The following is a 16523-nucleotide window of genomic DNA, read 5'->3' on the forward strand; positions in this document are numbered from 1 at the left end:
GCAAAGCATGAGACGACCGATTACAGACCTTTTTATCTCCTTTACGCACGTTCACCGCTAAGCTGCATTGAGACTATACTACCGTTTGACTTTCACAGCGAGTACTCTGTTACCAAGACGCTTTGTCTTGCCGAAGAAGCCCGGCGTATCGCTCGCCTTCGTACTGTGGCATCGCAACACCGATCGAAAGAGCGCTATGACAGCCGACACCAGTCTGTCTCGTACGCTAGAGGAGACTTTGTGTGGTTATGGACTCCGGAACGTAAACGTGGCTTATGCGAAAAGTTTTTACCCCAGTACACGGGCCCATTCGTCATTGTAGATCGCTTGAGTGACTTGACGTACGTGGTGGCACGCTTGACGTCCACTGGTCGTCGGTCTTGCCGGACCCAGTTAGTACATGTTGCCGGACCCAGTTAGTACATGTTGCCTGTCTTAAGCACCCGTCGTTTCACCCTACGCTTTCCGAGTGATTTGGACTTGCCCAGTGGGCTTCGTCTGGCAACCGGGGATTGCTACGGCATTAGCCGGGCGAGCAGAAGAGAAAGAAGACGTTAGCGTGTGCAGCCTCGGGACGCCATCTTGACTTCACCATCAATCTCGTCCCTCAAATAAAGCCGCTTTAACATTACCCGTAACAATATTTCTGGATCAACACCTCGTTATTTAAAAAAGGAAGCAGAGAAAAGTCTTCCGAAAGGGGAGATTAAATCCTTGTGTTTTGAATCACGCTTCTACAGTTATCAGTGGAGCCACCCGACGTAGCCACTTCTCTGATGTGCTAATGTGAGCGTTTTTCTAACCTTCCGCTGTGGGCGCAGTGCGTCTAAAATGCAGTGTCCTGCGCTCTACCCGGTTGGACGGGACTGGTGACCACGCATCGTTACGCAACTTCCCAAATAGCAACACGGGTAGGTTCTTGCACTTGGTAGACCAGTAAACGAGGGGGTGCAAAAGAACTGTGACTGTTCCGCAAACATATATATATATATATCTATAATTCTTCCAGGGCTAATTCAAAAAACGCAACTAATATCTTTATATTTTACTTATTTATTTGTTCTTGGCAGCGTTCTTCCTGCGCTTCTGTCATGCGTGAGTCCATTTGATGTGCTTCCTTGTTTGCCAAGTAAAGGAGTGGTGTATTTCACAGGCGTAGCTGTGAGGTACACGTTATTTCAATCACGTCTTTATGGCGAATGCTGGGCATTATTTGCAATTGTGCTAGTAAAGCTACTTCCCCCCCCCCCTCATTTGTATAGGAAGAGCTACCTTGGGTTACCGCATAGAGAGAGCTACCCCCCCCCCCCCCGAATAAGTATCCTGGGTACGTGCCTGACTGGAGCACAGCCCTATAAACGCTATATTTACTGTGTAAAAATGCACTAACCATGAGGCAGAAGAGGGGCGACATCGGGTAATCCGTGGCCCAAGGCAGCACATTGCTGAAGTAAAACAGCAGAAATAATTCCACAAGGCAGGTAACAATCATGACGACTAGCATTTCGAACACAGTGACGCTGTCCAAGTCCAGGGCGCGTTTGAAGATTATTCCCCAGCCGGCTCCACCTGCATGCACAGGAGACAGGTAATTAACTGCTTAAAAAAAAGAAAGCTGAACGCTAGCATGTTCTGTGCGTGCGTCTACTCTCGGCTAGGTATCTGGATGCCGACAACATTTTCACGCGTAAGCACTGTTAAAAATCGCATTGCTGCCACTAGTGTTAGGAACGGGCACCCGGGAACAAAGGAGTAGCGCAGGCTCAGTGGTCTATAGCTACAGAAGCACCGGAGAGGGATCCAGGCAGAAACGAGGTGGCGTAACGAATAACAGAACTAATTATGTCGTTACGTAACGAGCGATCAGCTCGGCAAGCTGCTCTAGAAATAGCTCATGCGAAGGCTCAAAGCTTGTGCCGAGGACTGAACGGTGTCGCCAAGGGAGCTATAAACCTTTCGCCTAGGAGAGGGTAGGAACGGACTCTCGCGGTGCTTGCGACCGGCGCTTGGTACACGAAAGTCAGTCCAACGGTGGCCAGCAACCACTGGCTGAGATAAGGTACTAACACGCACGCACCCGCACACAGCTGCCAAACGTTTCCAACCATCGCTTGAGCTGAGCAGGAGCTCAAAAATGCGCGCGAACGCTCTCCAACTGTGGCGGAGTTTCTTGGTGTCTGACCAACATGAGGGCTTTTACCGTGGTTTTGCCACGTGACTCAAATCGTCACAGAGGCGAGTCGTAACAACATTCGAACTCAATTACAGAGATAGGAATTATATCTAACATACGCTATAACAGATGTATATTCATTAGGTCACCTTTGTGTTCTAACGAAAACCCAGTATCGCTCTTATAGGCAAGCTTACGCATTCTCACATTTTTTTTTTCACTTCTGCCGTTTGCGCATAGTACAACAAGCCTGTCATTCTCGCGCGGCAATGCCCTGATGTGAAAGGGATATGAGAGGATAACCCGGCATTCAGTGATGCACTTCTCTTGCATGTCGAAGACAGCTTCCAATGCTGATTGCGGTCGTGCAATTATCGTTGAGTTCTTACAGCAATTTTTGAACTTTACAATACACCGAAGCCTTCTTGGTGCCCTTGATTGCTGCCGTGATTGGTGCAATGACTAGGGTACTAGGGTACCCTAGACATTATGACTAGGGTACCATGCATCTCAGGCTCAGGCCCCTCATTTATTGCAAACTCGTTTGATTCTATGCGAAAGCTTACACATCTCATCACTGGAATATGCATGTTCAGATCAGTTATCTATAGGCAACATTTTCAAGATCAGTTGACTGTCAGGTAGATAATAAAAGTATCTCAAAAATTTGGCGCTGTGCAACCAGCGTCAACCATGAATGCGTTCGCACCGCCCTCTCTGTGTCGGCGTTCCAAGCGCTTGCGTATCTTGTTTCCTTTCATTCCTCTCTCCCTTGGTGGCGGTCCCGTCGAGAAGTCACGCGTGTCTACTTTCCGCCGGCTCCTCAGGGCAGTGGTCCCGTCGTCCACGTGAATGTGTATATAAAAAAAAAACTCTGTGTCGTAGGCCGCACAGCTTCGCTGATCATCCACCTTCACAGAGCGGAATGGCTCATGATTTTATGCGAAGCATATTACGAGAGCTCAACCCTGCTTCTCAGGCGCGGCGGTGTCGCCTTCAATGTCTTTTGACCCCATGCCATACCACGTGACACCGTGACGTCACGACAGAGGAGAAACAGGGCTCCAACTCGCGCCGTCGCTCGCGGCGGTATATAAGCAGCTGCGCTTGTTTCTAGGTGGCTTGGCTCAACTCTTGCAAGATGGGCTGGGTGGGAATCGAACCAGGGTCTCCGGAGTGCGAGACGGAGACGCTACCACTGAGCCACGAGTATTTTTTTTCTTTATTGCCTTTTCACAAACGCAAACAAAAAGATCAATTACACGACATGTACATATTCTAAAAACACCAGCCACAACTCGGCCAGTGTAAGGTGTTTAAAAGGGCTTCACCGAAGCCAATTGGTCTAGTACAGGAAGCCATTCCGGGGGTTCACATAGTGCTCTGAACAAGTCTCGTGTGTATATAATGCTCTCAACAAAATAGTGTCTTGCTGAGGGAGCCTGTATATGACAATGTCTGATGTCCATTCTCGTCTTCCATACGCTGTGCATGCAAAGCAGCATTAGCATATCACTCGGCGCTTCCCCTGTTTCTGCACGTGGAAGAAACCGGATTCCAAAAGGGCTTATCGGCAATTCTTTTTTAAGTGTTCTTTGTAGGACGTCCCACAGAAATACGGCGTCATGGCAGTCAATAAAAATATGCTCAATTGATTCTGGCTTATTACAGATTAAGCAGTTTACCGACCAAGGTACAAGAAGACCTTTGCTTTGTAACCATGGCTTTACAGGGAGAGTGTCGGTATGTAATTGAAAAAAGAACGTTTTAGCAGAGGGTCTCACTGGGATTTTTTTAACGCGCTTTAGCACATCGCGCTCAGGACCTAGCCTGTAGGCAGCTCGGTAAAGCGGTAATGGTAAAAATACATCGAGAATATCAGAATACAAACGCTTTTTCGTGACATCACACAAGTATTCATATGAGAACCTTGCCTTGAGCAGGCGTACAGAAGTAACCACTTCACGCAAATAAGGAATGAGCGGTCCAGCTCCAAAAGAAACAGATGACACGACAAAGTCAGATAGATAATTCTGCAATCGTGCTTGGATCACAGTTCTCAAAAACACATCAGTTTGGTCCCGCACAAAGAAGAATCTGCTTACTAGCTGCTTGAAAAACAGGTGTGAGAGCCCTAGCCCACCATTTTTCACCTTGTGAAACAAATTGCACCGGCTTGTGCGCTCTCATTGCGATCCCCAAATAAAGGTCGCAAACACTCGGTGGATTTTTTCAACCGAAGTTCTTGCCATGGCCATCACTTGCAACACGTAGAACACTTTTGCAATTAAAAACATATTACAAACGGAAGCTCTTGCGAACATTGAAAAGTTATGGCCACCCCATTTTACGGTAGCATTTTTGACGCGTTTATTTTCCTCAGACCAATATTCATCAGCATTGAGGTAGTTATTTAGCGGAACACCGAGGTAATTTCCGGGGGAGACGGTCCAATTTATATTACAGTACACCTCGGGGGTGCTCTGCCAGTTGCCATGCCAAAATCCAAGGCATTTCGACCAACTGATCACGCTACCAGTTGCTGTGCAGAACTCCTTAGCAACACTGACAACTTCCTGCACGCTTCTAGCATCAGTGCAAAACACGGCTATGTCGTCCGCGTACGCTAAGACCTTAACTTCACTGCTGAAAAAAGTGAAGCCTCGAATACATGGTGTTGCAAGCAAACGTAAACAAAACGGCTCCAAGTATATCGCAAAAAGTAGAGGGGACAACGCACATCCTTGTTTCACACTCGACCGCACAGGAATTGACATACTTAATTCTTTGTTGATCACTAATTTTGCTGTGCAATCATGATACACCATTTTAACGCCTTCAGTAATTACAGATCCAATATTTACGTGCTCCAGCAATAAAAACAGAACTTCATGTACAACTTTGTCGAACGCTTTATGTAAATCTAGCTGAATCATAGCTACGCGGTCATGCATTGCGTCACAACATTCCAGAATACTTCTTGCTATGTGTATGTTTGTAAAAATTGTTCTACCTTTAATGCCACAGGTTTGATGCGGGCCAACGAGGGACTTAATAACGTTTTGGAGCCTTCTAGCTAACACTTTCATGTATATTTTATAATCTGTATTGGTCAAACTAATGGGATGGTAGGACTCAACTGAAAATAATTTTGCAGGATCGTCAGTTTTGGGGATCATTACTACGTGCGCTGTCCTGAACGAGAGAGGCGCTTGCTTTTTTTCATAGCATTCAGCGATCACTCGGTGTAAAGCCACTGCCATTTCTGCCTTAAAAAATTTGTATATGGCTGCACCCAGTCCATCTGGCCCAGGTGACTTGCCATTACCCAAGTCATCGATTGCTGCTTCAATTTCGGCCACGGTAATTTCAGATTCCAGTGATTCTCTAACGGTGTCCTCTAATCTTGGCATAAGAGTTAGAAAGTGGGCTTTAAAGTGCTCGGGGTCATAAATTCTTCCTCCAAGAAGTTCGGTATAAAAATCAACAAATGCACGTTTTATTTCTTCGCTTTCTCGTGTAATTTTGTCGTAATATCGAATTTCATTTGTCTCCTTATTTGCAGCATGCTTCTTTTCTTCACTTAGCACACGCTTATTGGGCGTTTCGCCCAGCCACAACTTTTCCGTGCGCGCCCTTATCATTGCGCCGCGGTACTTATCTTCGTCGATCAACTCGAGTTTCGCTTTCACCTCTCGTATTTCTTTTTTAAACGCTCCAGGCACTTCATGTTCTACCCCTAACATGTACACCAGTTCACTGTGTAACTGTTCCTCTTGTTGCCTTTCCTTGTGACGCAATACGCGTGCTCTATTGATGGCAGCAATTTTAAAGTCGCATTTAAACTGCTCCCACACTGATATGAAACAGTTGCTTTCCGTATGCAGGGCATTTGAAAGATACTCCTTGGCTCTCGTGACAAACAATTCATCTTGCAGCAGTTTTTCATTGAACTTCCACAGGAACCAATTAAACTTGACACTCTTTCGTTTTTCGCCAATCGTAATCGAGACCAAACTATGATCGCTAAAACTGAGATATTGTGTTTCATAGGAGGAACACAGTGGTACAAACTTCGCCGGTACGTATATTCTATCAAGCCTCGCATGGGAATCACCTTGAAAGTGCGTATACCGTGCTTGGCCATCTCGCGACTGAGCCACGAGTACGATGCTTCAAAGCGGTACAAAAGCGCCTCTAGTGAATGCGGTGTTGCCTTAGAAACGAGCTGTTTCTAAGGCTCAGGCGTGCGTCGCTTGCTCAGGCGCACATTTCGTTGCCGCGCCGAACGCTGCGTTGCTCGACGCTCACCGCGTCCAATGCGGGGCGCGTAGTCGCTGCGCCGTAGCCCATTGTCTTACACCCCTTGGCGAGTCGACGGGAACGCTGTGGCGTTCCACTCTTGAAGGCGAAGCAGAGTAACGCATGAGTTGTTTCTTCGTCTAGCCGAACCAAATATAGCCAAGAAACAGCAGTTCACCAGGCTAAACAGTGGTTCAACAACTAAAATAAAGGCTAGTATGCTTCGCATCCTGGGCTTAACCTTAGCTAAGCCACAGCCATTTTTTTTTCTATTGTGTCATGACGAGATTGTTTGCGAGCGCGCTCGTTCATTCGTGCGCGCGCGCTTTCGCAGTGCTACGATGCTCACCTACTTCTAATTTCTCTTCCAGTCTCCATGCGAAAACCACGGTCTATTGGCTTACAATTGAATTAAATTCTGAGGTTTTACGTGCAAAAACCATGATCTCATTATGAGGCATGGCGTAATAGGGGACGCCAGATTCATTTTGACCTCCAGGAGATCTTTAACGAGCCCGCAACGTACGGGGCACAAGCGTTTTGTATTTCGCTACTATGGCAATGCGATGGCCGGGAATTGACCCTGTGACTTCGCACTTACCAGCGCAACACCATATCCGCTAAGCCACAACAGCGGGTAGGTCTATTAGCTTACACAATTACTTCTAAGCTTGCGTCGTGCCTTTCCTGGTAGTCAATTTGTGGTTATTGAATGAAGGTGGCTTAGAGCAATAATATATGAAAAGACGGCTAGCGTACTTTGGTGCCATGAACTTCTACACTCACCCGACCTCTTCACGCAAAGTCAATTGACGTTCGGTAACCATTCATTACATTCCCCCATTTATCTACCATCCCGCAATGACTCCAGCACATTCCAGCTTCCTTCGAGCTGAACTTGAAGCTGAACTTCCAGCTGAACTTGACGTGTCGCTTCCCTGCCCGGCAACTAGCCATCCTTGGACATGTTTCGAAAGATGGTGTGCATCGCTATCCGACCAAACTCCAAGCTGTCGTCGAGTTACCTAACTAAAGACTATAAAAAAACTCCGCAGCCTCATCGGATTATGATCATACTTTCGCCGTTTCATCTGGAACTTCGTCACCATAATAGCACCTTCGACGCAACTTCTTGCTTGTATGCGCAACCTATTGGCCTGGTTGTCATATTGTGAGGGCGCGTTCCCGGCGCTGCCATTGTCTCCTAACCACCTCCTAATCACCCTTCCCCCGTTACCCTGGCCCGGCGGCATTCAGATCTAAGCACCCCTGCTTAAACAGAGTAGAGGCCAGCTGCGTGGGCCCTGGCGCTCTTCTTGATCAACGCAAAAGTTGATTGATGAGCACGTCATTGCTTTTGCCAGTCGCTCTTTTCTCAAAGCAGAAGCCATTCTTTCCATTAAAAAAAGACTTGGCTATCCTTTGGGTTAAACATAAATCCCACCCTTTCCTCTGCGGCCGCGTATTTGATGTGATAACTAACCACCAAGCCCTATGCGTAGCGGCCTTTCTTGAATGATCCGTCAAATTACCTCACTAGGCGGGTAATATGGCTCCAAGAGTACGATTATCGAGTTCTGTACTGCTCTCACGATAAACGTTCGGACGCTAATGCCCTGGCCCATGCTGTTCTCTCATGCCACTCTAATTCACCGAAAACTTCAATATGTGCGTCATATCTTTCTGCGCCACGGACACGCTTTTGAAAGTGCGCACTGTTCCATGGACCGTTTCTATGCTGGCTTTCTTGACGCAACAATGAACGCCTTCTTCGGTCTGTAAATTGCGTTGACAAACATGCCATACCACCATTCGCGAGGGGATTCCATACCGTCGTTACTACTCCCGCATAGCAACAAAGGGTTGCTTGTGATCCTCCATCTACGATCTGACTTGTGTCCAGCGTCCCATGATGACCCGCAATTTGTGCATGAAGGTGTACTCGAACATTCACGCTATAACGGCACAGTTGCTACTCGCGTCGCCCCTGCCGATTCGTTAGCGCCCATATCCTGTCTTGTTTGGCTTGCCAAGCAAGTCTCCCCCACTTTAGGTGTACCGCTACAACTGTTGCCATGCCCAGGACACGCCTTTTACCGCGTTTATCTTTATGGGCCCTTACAAAGAACTACAGTTGGCAACCACAGGGTTGAAAAATTATGGGGTTTTACGTGCCAAAACCACTTTCTGATTATGAGGCACGCAGTCGGGGAGGACTCCGGAAATTTCGACCACCTGGGGTTCTTTAACGTGCACCTAAATCTAAGTACATGGGTGTTTTCGCATTTCGCCCCCGTCGAAATGCGGCCGCCGTGGACCGTAGGGTGATTGGGGGGATCGACCATCTTGCGTGCTATGTGCTAACTTCGGTTTTGTCCAGCACCTCTGGCCATGATGTAGACTAGTTCCTCCTGCACCACTTGATACTTCGCCATGCAGCCACCTAGCAACTGCTAATTAACAGAGTAGGCGTTTTTTTTCTTCGGTGTCATCAAGACCTCTTCAGAGAATACACGGGAAATGCAAGAAATGGAAATTCAAGACGATGAGCGAAACTGAAGAACAAGGTGAAAGCGGTAGCCAACGTTTCAACAAGTGGACTTGACTTTTTCACGGGGACATATGCTTTCCTCGGCACAGTACAATGCTACACCCTCGCCGCTAACACACCCTCGGTCGTTGCCTAGCCCATCCGCTATACCCTCTCTTTCCTTAAGAGAACCTACGTACCTATACCAGTTAGATTCCTTGACTAGTAGACTGTTCATGCGTCACAATACCGTGAACTGCGCCTTGAACTCGTCCGTCCGCTGTGGACCCGGGGACTGGTGCTCTGAAGGTTGTATGATCGTATCAATTGCCTCCAGGTAGATCAACCCACCAGCAGCTTAAATGGCTCGTCGACACAAGGACTCCGTCAGAACGTGGTGCACTACAAACACTCTTTGGCAAGTTGTTGTCTGTTTCCATGATATGGTATTATCAAACCAAACATGCAACATGTTCCAATTAGGATTTTGCATGGTATAAATAGAATCTTTTCCCGCAGTTCGTCGCTTTAATTCCCTCGGGCTATTCCTTGCGAAGGGCTTTTACATGACACGAGCTTTTCCTGTGTTTACCCTAAACCAGATTTGGCAGTCGTGTGCGAATGCCAAAACGCACCAAGCTCTGTCTCTATCAATGTCGGATAGCTGACCGAGAAAAACGTCTTCCGTATGGGTTTCCCAACTTCCAGGCTGTGGGGTAACGTTCCAGCTTTACAAAATTGTTGCCTTCTTTTCCTGAAGTTCCACACCACTGAAGCACGATAGGACACAGTCTCCGGTGTACATTGCCGATAGTGTCGTAGTACTGCCGGTTGGCTTGCATGCATTCCATGTTGCTTTTTCCTGCTCTTGGTGTCCCTTAGACGTCTGAACTCACCAATATCTGTAGAAACTGCAGCTGGCTACGGAATGAGGCCCTCTTTCCGGGAACAGAAGTAGCACGTTTTGCCGAGCTTGAGTAGTCCAATAATCAAGGGATCGGCTGTCTCGTGTGGCTAATGACTGCGAATGCTGAACTTGCCCTTCTAAAGATTGTTGATTTTAGATGGCCTGAAATATTCTTCAATCTTGCCCTTGACAATGTTGTAGTTCAAGAGCTACGACCCCCTGAGTTTTGAAGATGCCATAACATCTACCGCCTTCTTGCCCTTTGCGTAAACAAAGGTGCGCACTTGTGTTGCCTCGTCGCGCAGGTGAAGCCAGACTCCAGTTAGTAGCGCTCCCTCTGCGGGCTCTACCGCTTCCAGTCATTGTGATGTGCAGCTTCTTTGATAACTCAGAGGCGACCACTTGAAAATAATTGCCTCGTGCAATTCAATTGAACCGCCGCTGCCGATTGCGAAGTGGCGCTGTCTTGCTGAGTGTACGCGGCGGGTTGCTTTTGCGTGGTCTCGTTCGGGACGATTTCTTCTATTCGCGCCTCCAGTCAATCCCTTATGGCGAAACCTAGGGTAAGGAAGGGTTACGTAGTAACAGGAGATATATTTATGTAGCGTCCTCCCTTGGACAGCGCCTAGAACTCGTATAGCGGGCGGCGCATGAGGAGTCAATAAAGACGGCGCCTGGTCGTGGCACGCGAAGCCATGGTTCGCGGTTCTTTTCCGGCCTCGATTCGAGTCAGCTCATTTTCCCTTTGCACCTGAGGCATCAGCCTACAAGTGGTGACCTAGGACATACACAGTGACTGATCCGCCAGAATCTTCCACGAAACTGGACTCACATCCGCAGGACGTCTCGTCGCTGCAGCTTGGCTTTCCGCCCTTCTGGCCGCAGAAGATGCAAGTTCGGTTTCACAAGATCGAGGCGCAATCATGCCTCTACAGCATCACGTCAGAAACGACGCGCTACTACCACGTTGCCTGAGTGCTTCCTCCTGATATCTCTAGCGAGCTCTCGGACGTTCTCGTCGCCCCCGTGGTCGCTACACCATATCAGTCATTGGAAACCGCGGTGCTCGACAGATTCATTACATCGGAACGCACCCGCCTCCAGCAGCTCCTTACAGATGAGGTCCCTGGTGACCGGCGCCGGTCCCAACTGCTGCGCCGGATGAGACAGCCTCTCCGCGTTGCTGCGAGAGCTTTGCCTCCAAGCCGCCTTCCCCAGCTCATTCTCCTGGTCCTCGCGGCTGCCAGCGACGTGAGCCTCGACCTCCTGGGGGAGCTCACCGATCAGGTTCATGAGGCGACCTTCCCCCGATCGTCACTACTGTCTTCACAATTGCTGCCTCACAATTGCTGCAAGAGTTTATATGCGCAACAAGGTGCGCTCCTCTATCTACATTTTTGTTTACTTTTTGCGCATGTTCCCTGAGTGGCTCATTGACGCAGCCGCCTGTCTGGCCAACGTACGTCTTAGCACATGAGAGTGGAATGGCATAAACCACGCCGACAGCGCACGACACGTATGAGGCACCATGGCGAATTTCGCATCCTCCTCTGCTCTCTCCGCAGGTGCGGGAGCATAGCTTTGATAGCTTGTTAGGCGCAGAAAACGCCAAAGGAACACCATGCCTGCAAGCGACTTTCTTGAGTTGATGGTTGACCGTATGCATGAAGGGACCACCACAGGCCTTCGCGTTTCACATTCGGCGGCCGGCCTTTTTGTGGTTTTTCTTCTCTGAATCAGAGCTTCAGCCACGGAAGTCAAAAGCGACATAGGGAACCCAGCTGCCAGAAATCGGCTGATCTGATTATCAAAACTTTCTTGCATCTTGCGCACACACGAACTCTTAAAGGCCAAATCTATACATGACGACGCAGCGCCTCTTCTCACAATCTTCGAGTGCGCATACTTCAAGAACAAAAGTTGCTTTTTCGAACGGGGTTGATACGCCCAAAACACATGGCGTTCACCGAACTGAAGCTTCAGTTCCAAGAACTGCTATACATTGTTTTGTGGACTCTCGTGGGTAAACACAAGACCTTGTCCATGCACCTTAAGATCATCTAGAACCTTGTTGATCGTATTCTGGCAGGACGAGTCAAGCAATAAAAACACAAAAAATAATCGACATATCTAAAAACCTTTAAAACTTTCCGCTCAATAAAAGCATGGTCTAAATAATGGTCCACACTAGACAAAACATACCAACAAGAACGGGAGCTGCACATGATCCATTACAAATACCATTTTGTTGTAAATACGGTTGGTCATTAAAAACATTAAAAGTAACTCGAAGGTAATATTCGAAAAGACATAAGAAATTACCCACTGATAGTCCGGCATGATTCTGGAACGAGATCGTATTCCTATACTCAATACATTCATGTACCGAAGACAGGGGTTCACGCTGTGGAAGTGAATAAATCTTCAACATCAACAAATAAACCATAACCTACATCCTTATTCCTAAGCAAGAACTGCACCACGTCATTCGAATTCTCTGTTCGGAAAGGGTCGTTCCCCTAGTAACTTTAACAACCAGATTCACTAATAATGGTCCTGAATGCTGAATCTGGCTTGTGGGTCCTAGCCTTAAAAGAATACCGATAGACACCTGTCTCTACTGTTCTCTATGCTTTTTGCTAGCGGCATCAAATCCAATTTTTTACAAAAGTCAAGAAACTTTGTTTTTATCCTAACTGCACTTTAAGCTAACTGCTTATCCTAACTGCTTTAAAGAGTTTATTTTGGTTTGTATGAGGGACACCTGAGTCTCGGCATCAGCCAACATTTTTTTTTTCAGCTGAAGCTCCTTCAATACGGCGGCAGCACGCTTCCTTTCTCGTTCATTCCTCAATGCGTAGATCCTTTCTGTTGTTGTCCTTCTTTCGCCACTCGTTCACCCCACGGACCATTTGAAGAACCTTCTTAGTCGGTTGCACAGTCCACGTCCGGTTATTCGAACTCACTAGGGGCAGCGAAAACGTCCGGAAAGTCGGCCAGTTGGAAAAAATAAATGCATGTCATTTACTGCCCTTAAGGGCTCAAACCACCACAGGCACATTCGAAGCCCCTTTGAAGGCCTGTTGGTAAACGTATTAGGCATATGGGGGCTCGTACTGTGACTGGATATACCGGGTTCACGCGTATATGATTAAGGAATACATACTGTGTCCAGTGGCAATAGCCCCTTCCCACGCTTGTTATGCTTCAATACTTTTTCGTATGCTTCACCAAGTAACATTTCTGTACAATGGCACAGCTGAATTTCGGAAACCGGCATTATGCAATCACCGTGCTTTCCAAGCTTTTAAGCCAATCGCGAGGTCCACAAAGGCGGAGTCGGTGCCATTGCTGACAGCAGCAAAATCTTTCAACGAAAAACACGGCACGCAACGACAAGACGCTTAATAGACAGTTTTAGTCTAGCGTACGCAACTATAGCGTATGCTATACGCTATAATATAGCGTATGCTAAGCAGCGCACGTTTTCGACAATTTTAGTTGGCCAACGATATCTTCGGTTCTTTGAGGCCATATGCCGTCGTTGCGGCTATTTCGCGCTTGTAGCGATAGGTGGCGCTGACATGTCAAACGTTTCTTTTGTTAGGCTTTGATTCGTTCGAAACGAGAAGCGATCTCCAAAACACCACGAAGTTATCCATAATACTCTGTCCTCGAAGCGGCCTGAGACTAAGCGAAAGCCGTTTACACAGTCATTTGCTACGAACGAAGCGCATTTTACAATAGCAACGCCAAATTCAATTCGAAGCGGACAGCCGGGACCGCGGCCATGTTTCCGCAAACTCCGCAAACCACGCAAAAACGCTAACGCTAACTCGTTTGCGTTGCGTACGCCCGCTATACCCGCTCTTTCGTTTAGCGTTCAGCGCATGCGCAGTGACGAGCCGCTATTTCTTTAGCGTATGCAATAGAATAGCGTACGCTATACTAAAACTGCCTAATAGCGAACTTCGAAGCAGCTAGGTCTAGCGTTGCCACAGTGGTGGCTACGGCTTCCAGCGGATCTGCGTGCGAGAGCGCAGCTTCGAGGCACGAGGTAACAAAAATTGCAGCGGTGGTGGCTTTGACTAATGACGTTTAGGACCTGCGGTCACGGCAATAAGTCCGGATAACAGGACCGCGAAGGGTACTTGCGTCGGCAATTGCAGAAGTTCTGATACATTGACTCTAAGGGGTAGGTGGGTAGGTGGGTAGGTGCCGCGAAGTCGTCCAAATTATCGGGCATCCGGAAAGTCGGTCGTTGACTGTACACTGGCAACTCCTCCAGCCGAAGACAGGGCGTCAAAGACGATTCATTACGATTCCTATTTGTTACTCGAGCCAGCATTACTACGACTTTGGACCCTTTCAATAAAATTACAGCTGATTTTCCCTGACTCAAACTACTCAAAATCCCTGAGAATTCCAGGTTTTCCCGGTTTTCCCGGATGGTACACCCTGGCTTATAAAAAATATGGAGGGTGGAATGTGCGAAATTACGCCTTTGTAACCACGCATTAGTTCGGTGCATGTCTGTCGCGTCGCGTTTTGATGTTAGCCTGTAACACAGTTTTACCAACCGACCAACCGACTGACGCGACAACTGCAATTTCTGCAACCCACAGGACGTAGCACGAAAATTTTTCCGGCTGCGATCAGCCTGGATGAAAAATATGTGTGCACATGTATTTTGCACTTAGACTTTACCGTTTTTTAAGTGAGAGATTGTGACACGCCGACGTGCTTGTCGTTCGTCAACTGTCCACTAATATATGCCTTGATTTTACTTAATCGTTTCGTTTCGGTAGGAAAGGTCAGTACCGTAATGAGGAAAAATTACGACAATCGGCTGTGATAGATTCATAAGCACGACATCGATATGCCTTCAATGAATCTGAATCTGGTTGTTCATTTTATGCTCTTAGTAAACGGCAAAAACTACTATGGGATCGCCAAAATCCAAGGTTGCCCATTGCCTTCCACAGACCATGTTGCCGAGAGTTAAAATGAGGGAGAAGCCTAATCGATAAGTAGTACGTAACACTACTCAGATACAGCAACATTTACGCCGTACCCAAAGCAGATGACTAAGTAATTCTTACCTAATTTTGAGCCTTAATATAAACATCGACAGAGAGGCACACGTGTAGACGTGATTAATTTCAAATCCTCTTACGGATTACTTGAAAGAATGCACACCAGTAGCATTGTGGGTTCCTTTCAGGCCACCTTCCTTCCCCTCTCCTCTCACCGAAAGCTTGAAATAAGGGCAATTTTAGAGCGCAGCTCTTAGGCGCCCGTTCCTGCAGCGTTGAGCGTCGGCGTACATCGGCGCCCCTCGGCGTAACCGAACGAACGAGCACAGCGAAGGATGAAAGAGCGAACGCGGATCGCAGTGGGGGATGAAAGACGGCGACAGCGAGGAGAGCGCGAGGAGAAAGGAGGAGGAGGACGGTGTGGCGAAAGCGGGAGAACAGCGTAGTGCCATGCAAGACGTGTTCTGCGGCGCCAGAGTAGGGCGCAGGGTCTATTTAACGATGACGCCATCGATAAGGCATGCCGCGAGTGCGTCCAGCCGTGCCACACATGGAAACAAAGTGCAGCCTGAACGGAGGTCTGTCGGAGGCGGTTGCTGTGAATCGCGCCCACTTGTCACCCACGCGCTGCCTCAATTGATCTGCTGAGTAGCGTGGCAGTCGCGCTACACTTCGCTCCGTTCGCAACGTGCCGCACGAGACAGATTTCCCCTGCCAGCCAACGTATCGCAAATTGTAAACACCTTTAGAGCTGCATTTTGTATTACGGAGTATTGTAATCGTCAGTAAAAGTTTTTCTGCTCCAGCCCCAAGTGTTTAAAAATTTAGCAGCACCTTAACTTCCTCTTTATCACCGGCACGCGCAGAATTATTGCATAGAGAGTAAATGAAAATTCTAGTTTAAGTTTATTTTGATCGCCAAATAAGGTGTAATGGCACCACTACGCATGACGGAATCACCAGGATTACCAGGCGTTAACATATTACAGTACAAATTTTCGAAAATCGATTGCGAGAACTTGTCATTGGTCATAGCCTCAATTTATTTATTATTAGTTGAATTTGCTTTCTTGGTTGAGTTTCTTGCTTTTTGTTTGGCTTTGTTTATTTTGGTGAGTTATGCTATGATTTTTAAAAATGGGGGTCTAACGGAATCCCGTGAGGTGGGGAAAATCATTGTCAATAAAACACATGGCGCCGACCAAAGTACAGTATATTCAGATGAAAGACGGTTTGGGGGTTTCTTGGTGCCATGTGCCTTATCGACAATGTTATAATTTTTCAATACAATACCACATAAATGACTGATAGGAAGAATTTGGCTACTTATACATCATTAGACGAACTGATTGCGGTAAGTTACCATGAAACATAAAAGACCTACGCATTATGTTAAATGTGGACTCTATTGATTCTATATATTTGAAACGGCGCAGAGGGTTGCCATATTTTGTCACGGTTTAGAAATCAACACTCGTTTTCTTAAAATTAAGCATTGTTGAGAAACGGTATGTGATGGTACCGGGGGATTTTTGAATTCGGTTTCCATGAGTAGGTTTCGGTATACCAGATCCC

At 47.4% G+C, this 16523-nt stretch overlaps 1 protein-coding gene across 5 annotated transcripts in view; it reads right to left on the reverse strand.

Annotated features, from left to right (window-relative positions):
* The window catches only part of LOC135905592 (phospholipid-transporting ATPase ABCA3-like), a 226287-nt gene that overhangs the window by 160513 nt on the left and 49251 nt on the right, over positions 1–16523 (reverse strand). For all 5 annotated transcript variants that reach the window (XM_065436536.2, XM_065436534.2, XM_065436533.2 and 2 more), the window contains exon 8: positions 1391–1569. In XM_065436536.2, coding sequence (XP_065292608.1) covers positions 1391–1569 — 179 coding nt within the window. The remainder of the gene's footprint in view (positions 1–1390; positions 1570–16523) is intronic.

This window comes from Dermacentor albipictus, chromosome 1 (genome assembly GCF_038994185.2).
Source record: "Dermacentor albipictus isolate Rhodes 1998 colony chromosome 1, USDA_Dalb.pri_finalv2, whole genome shotgun sequence".
In the NCBI taxonomy this organism is placed as follows: Eukaryota; Metazoa; Arthropoda; class Arachnida; order Ixodida; family Ixodidae; genus Dermacentor; species Dermacentor albipictus.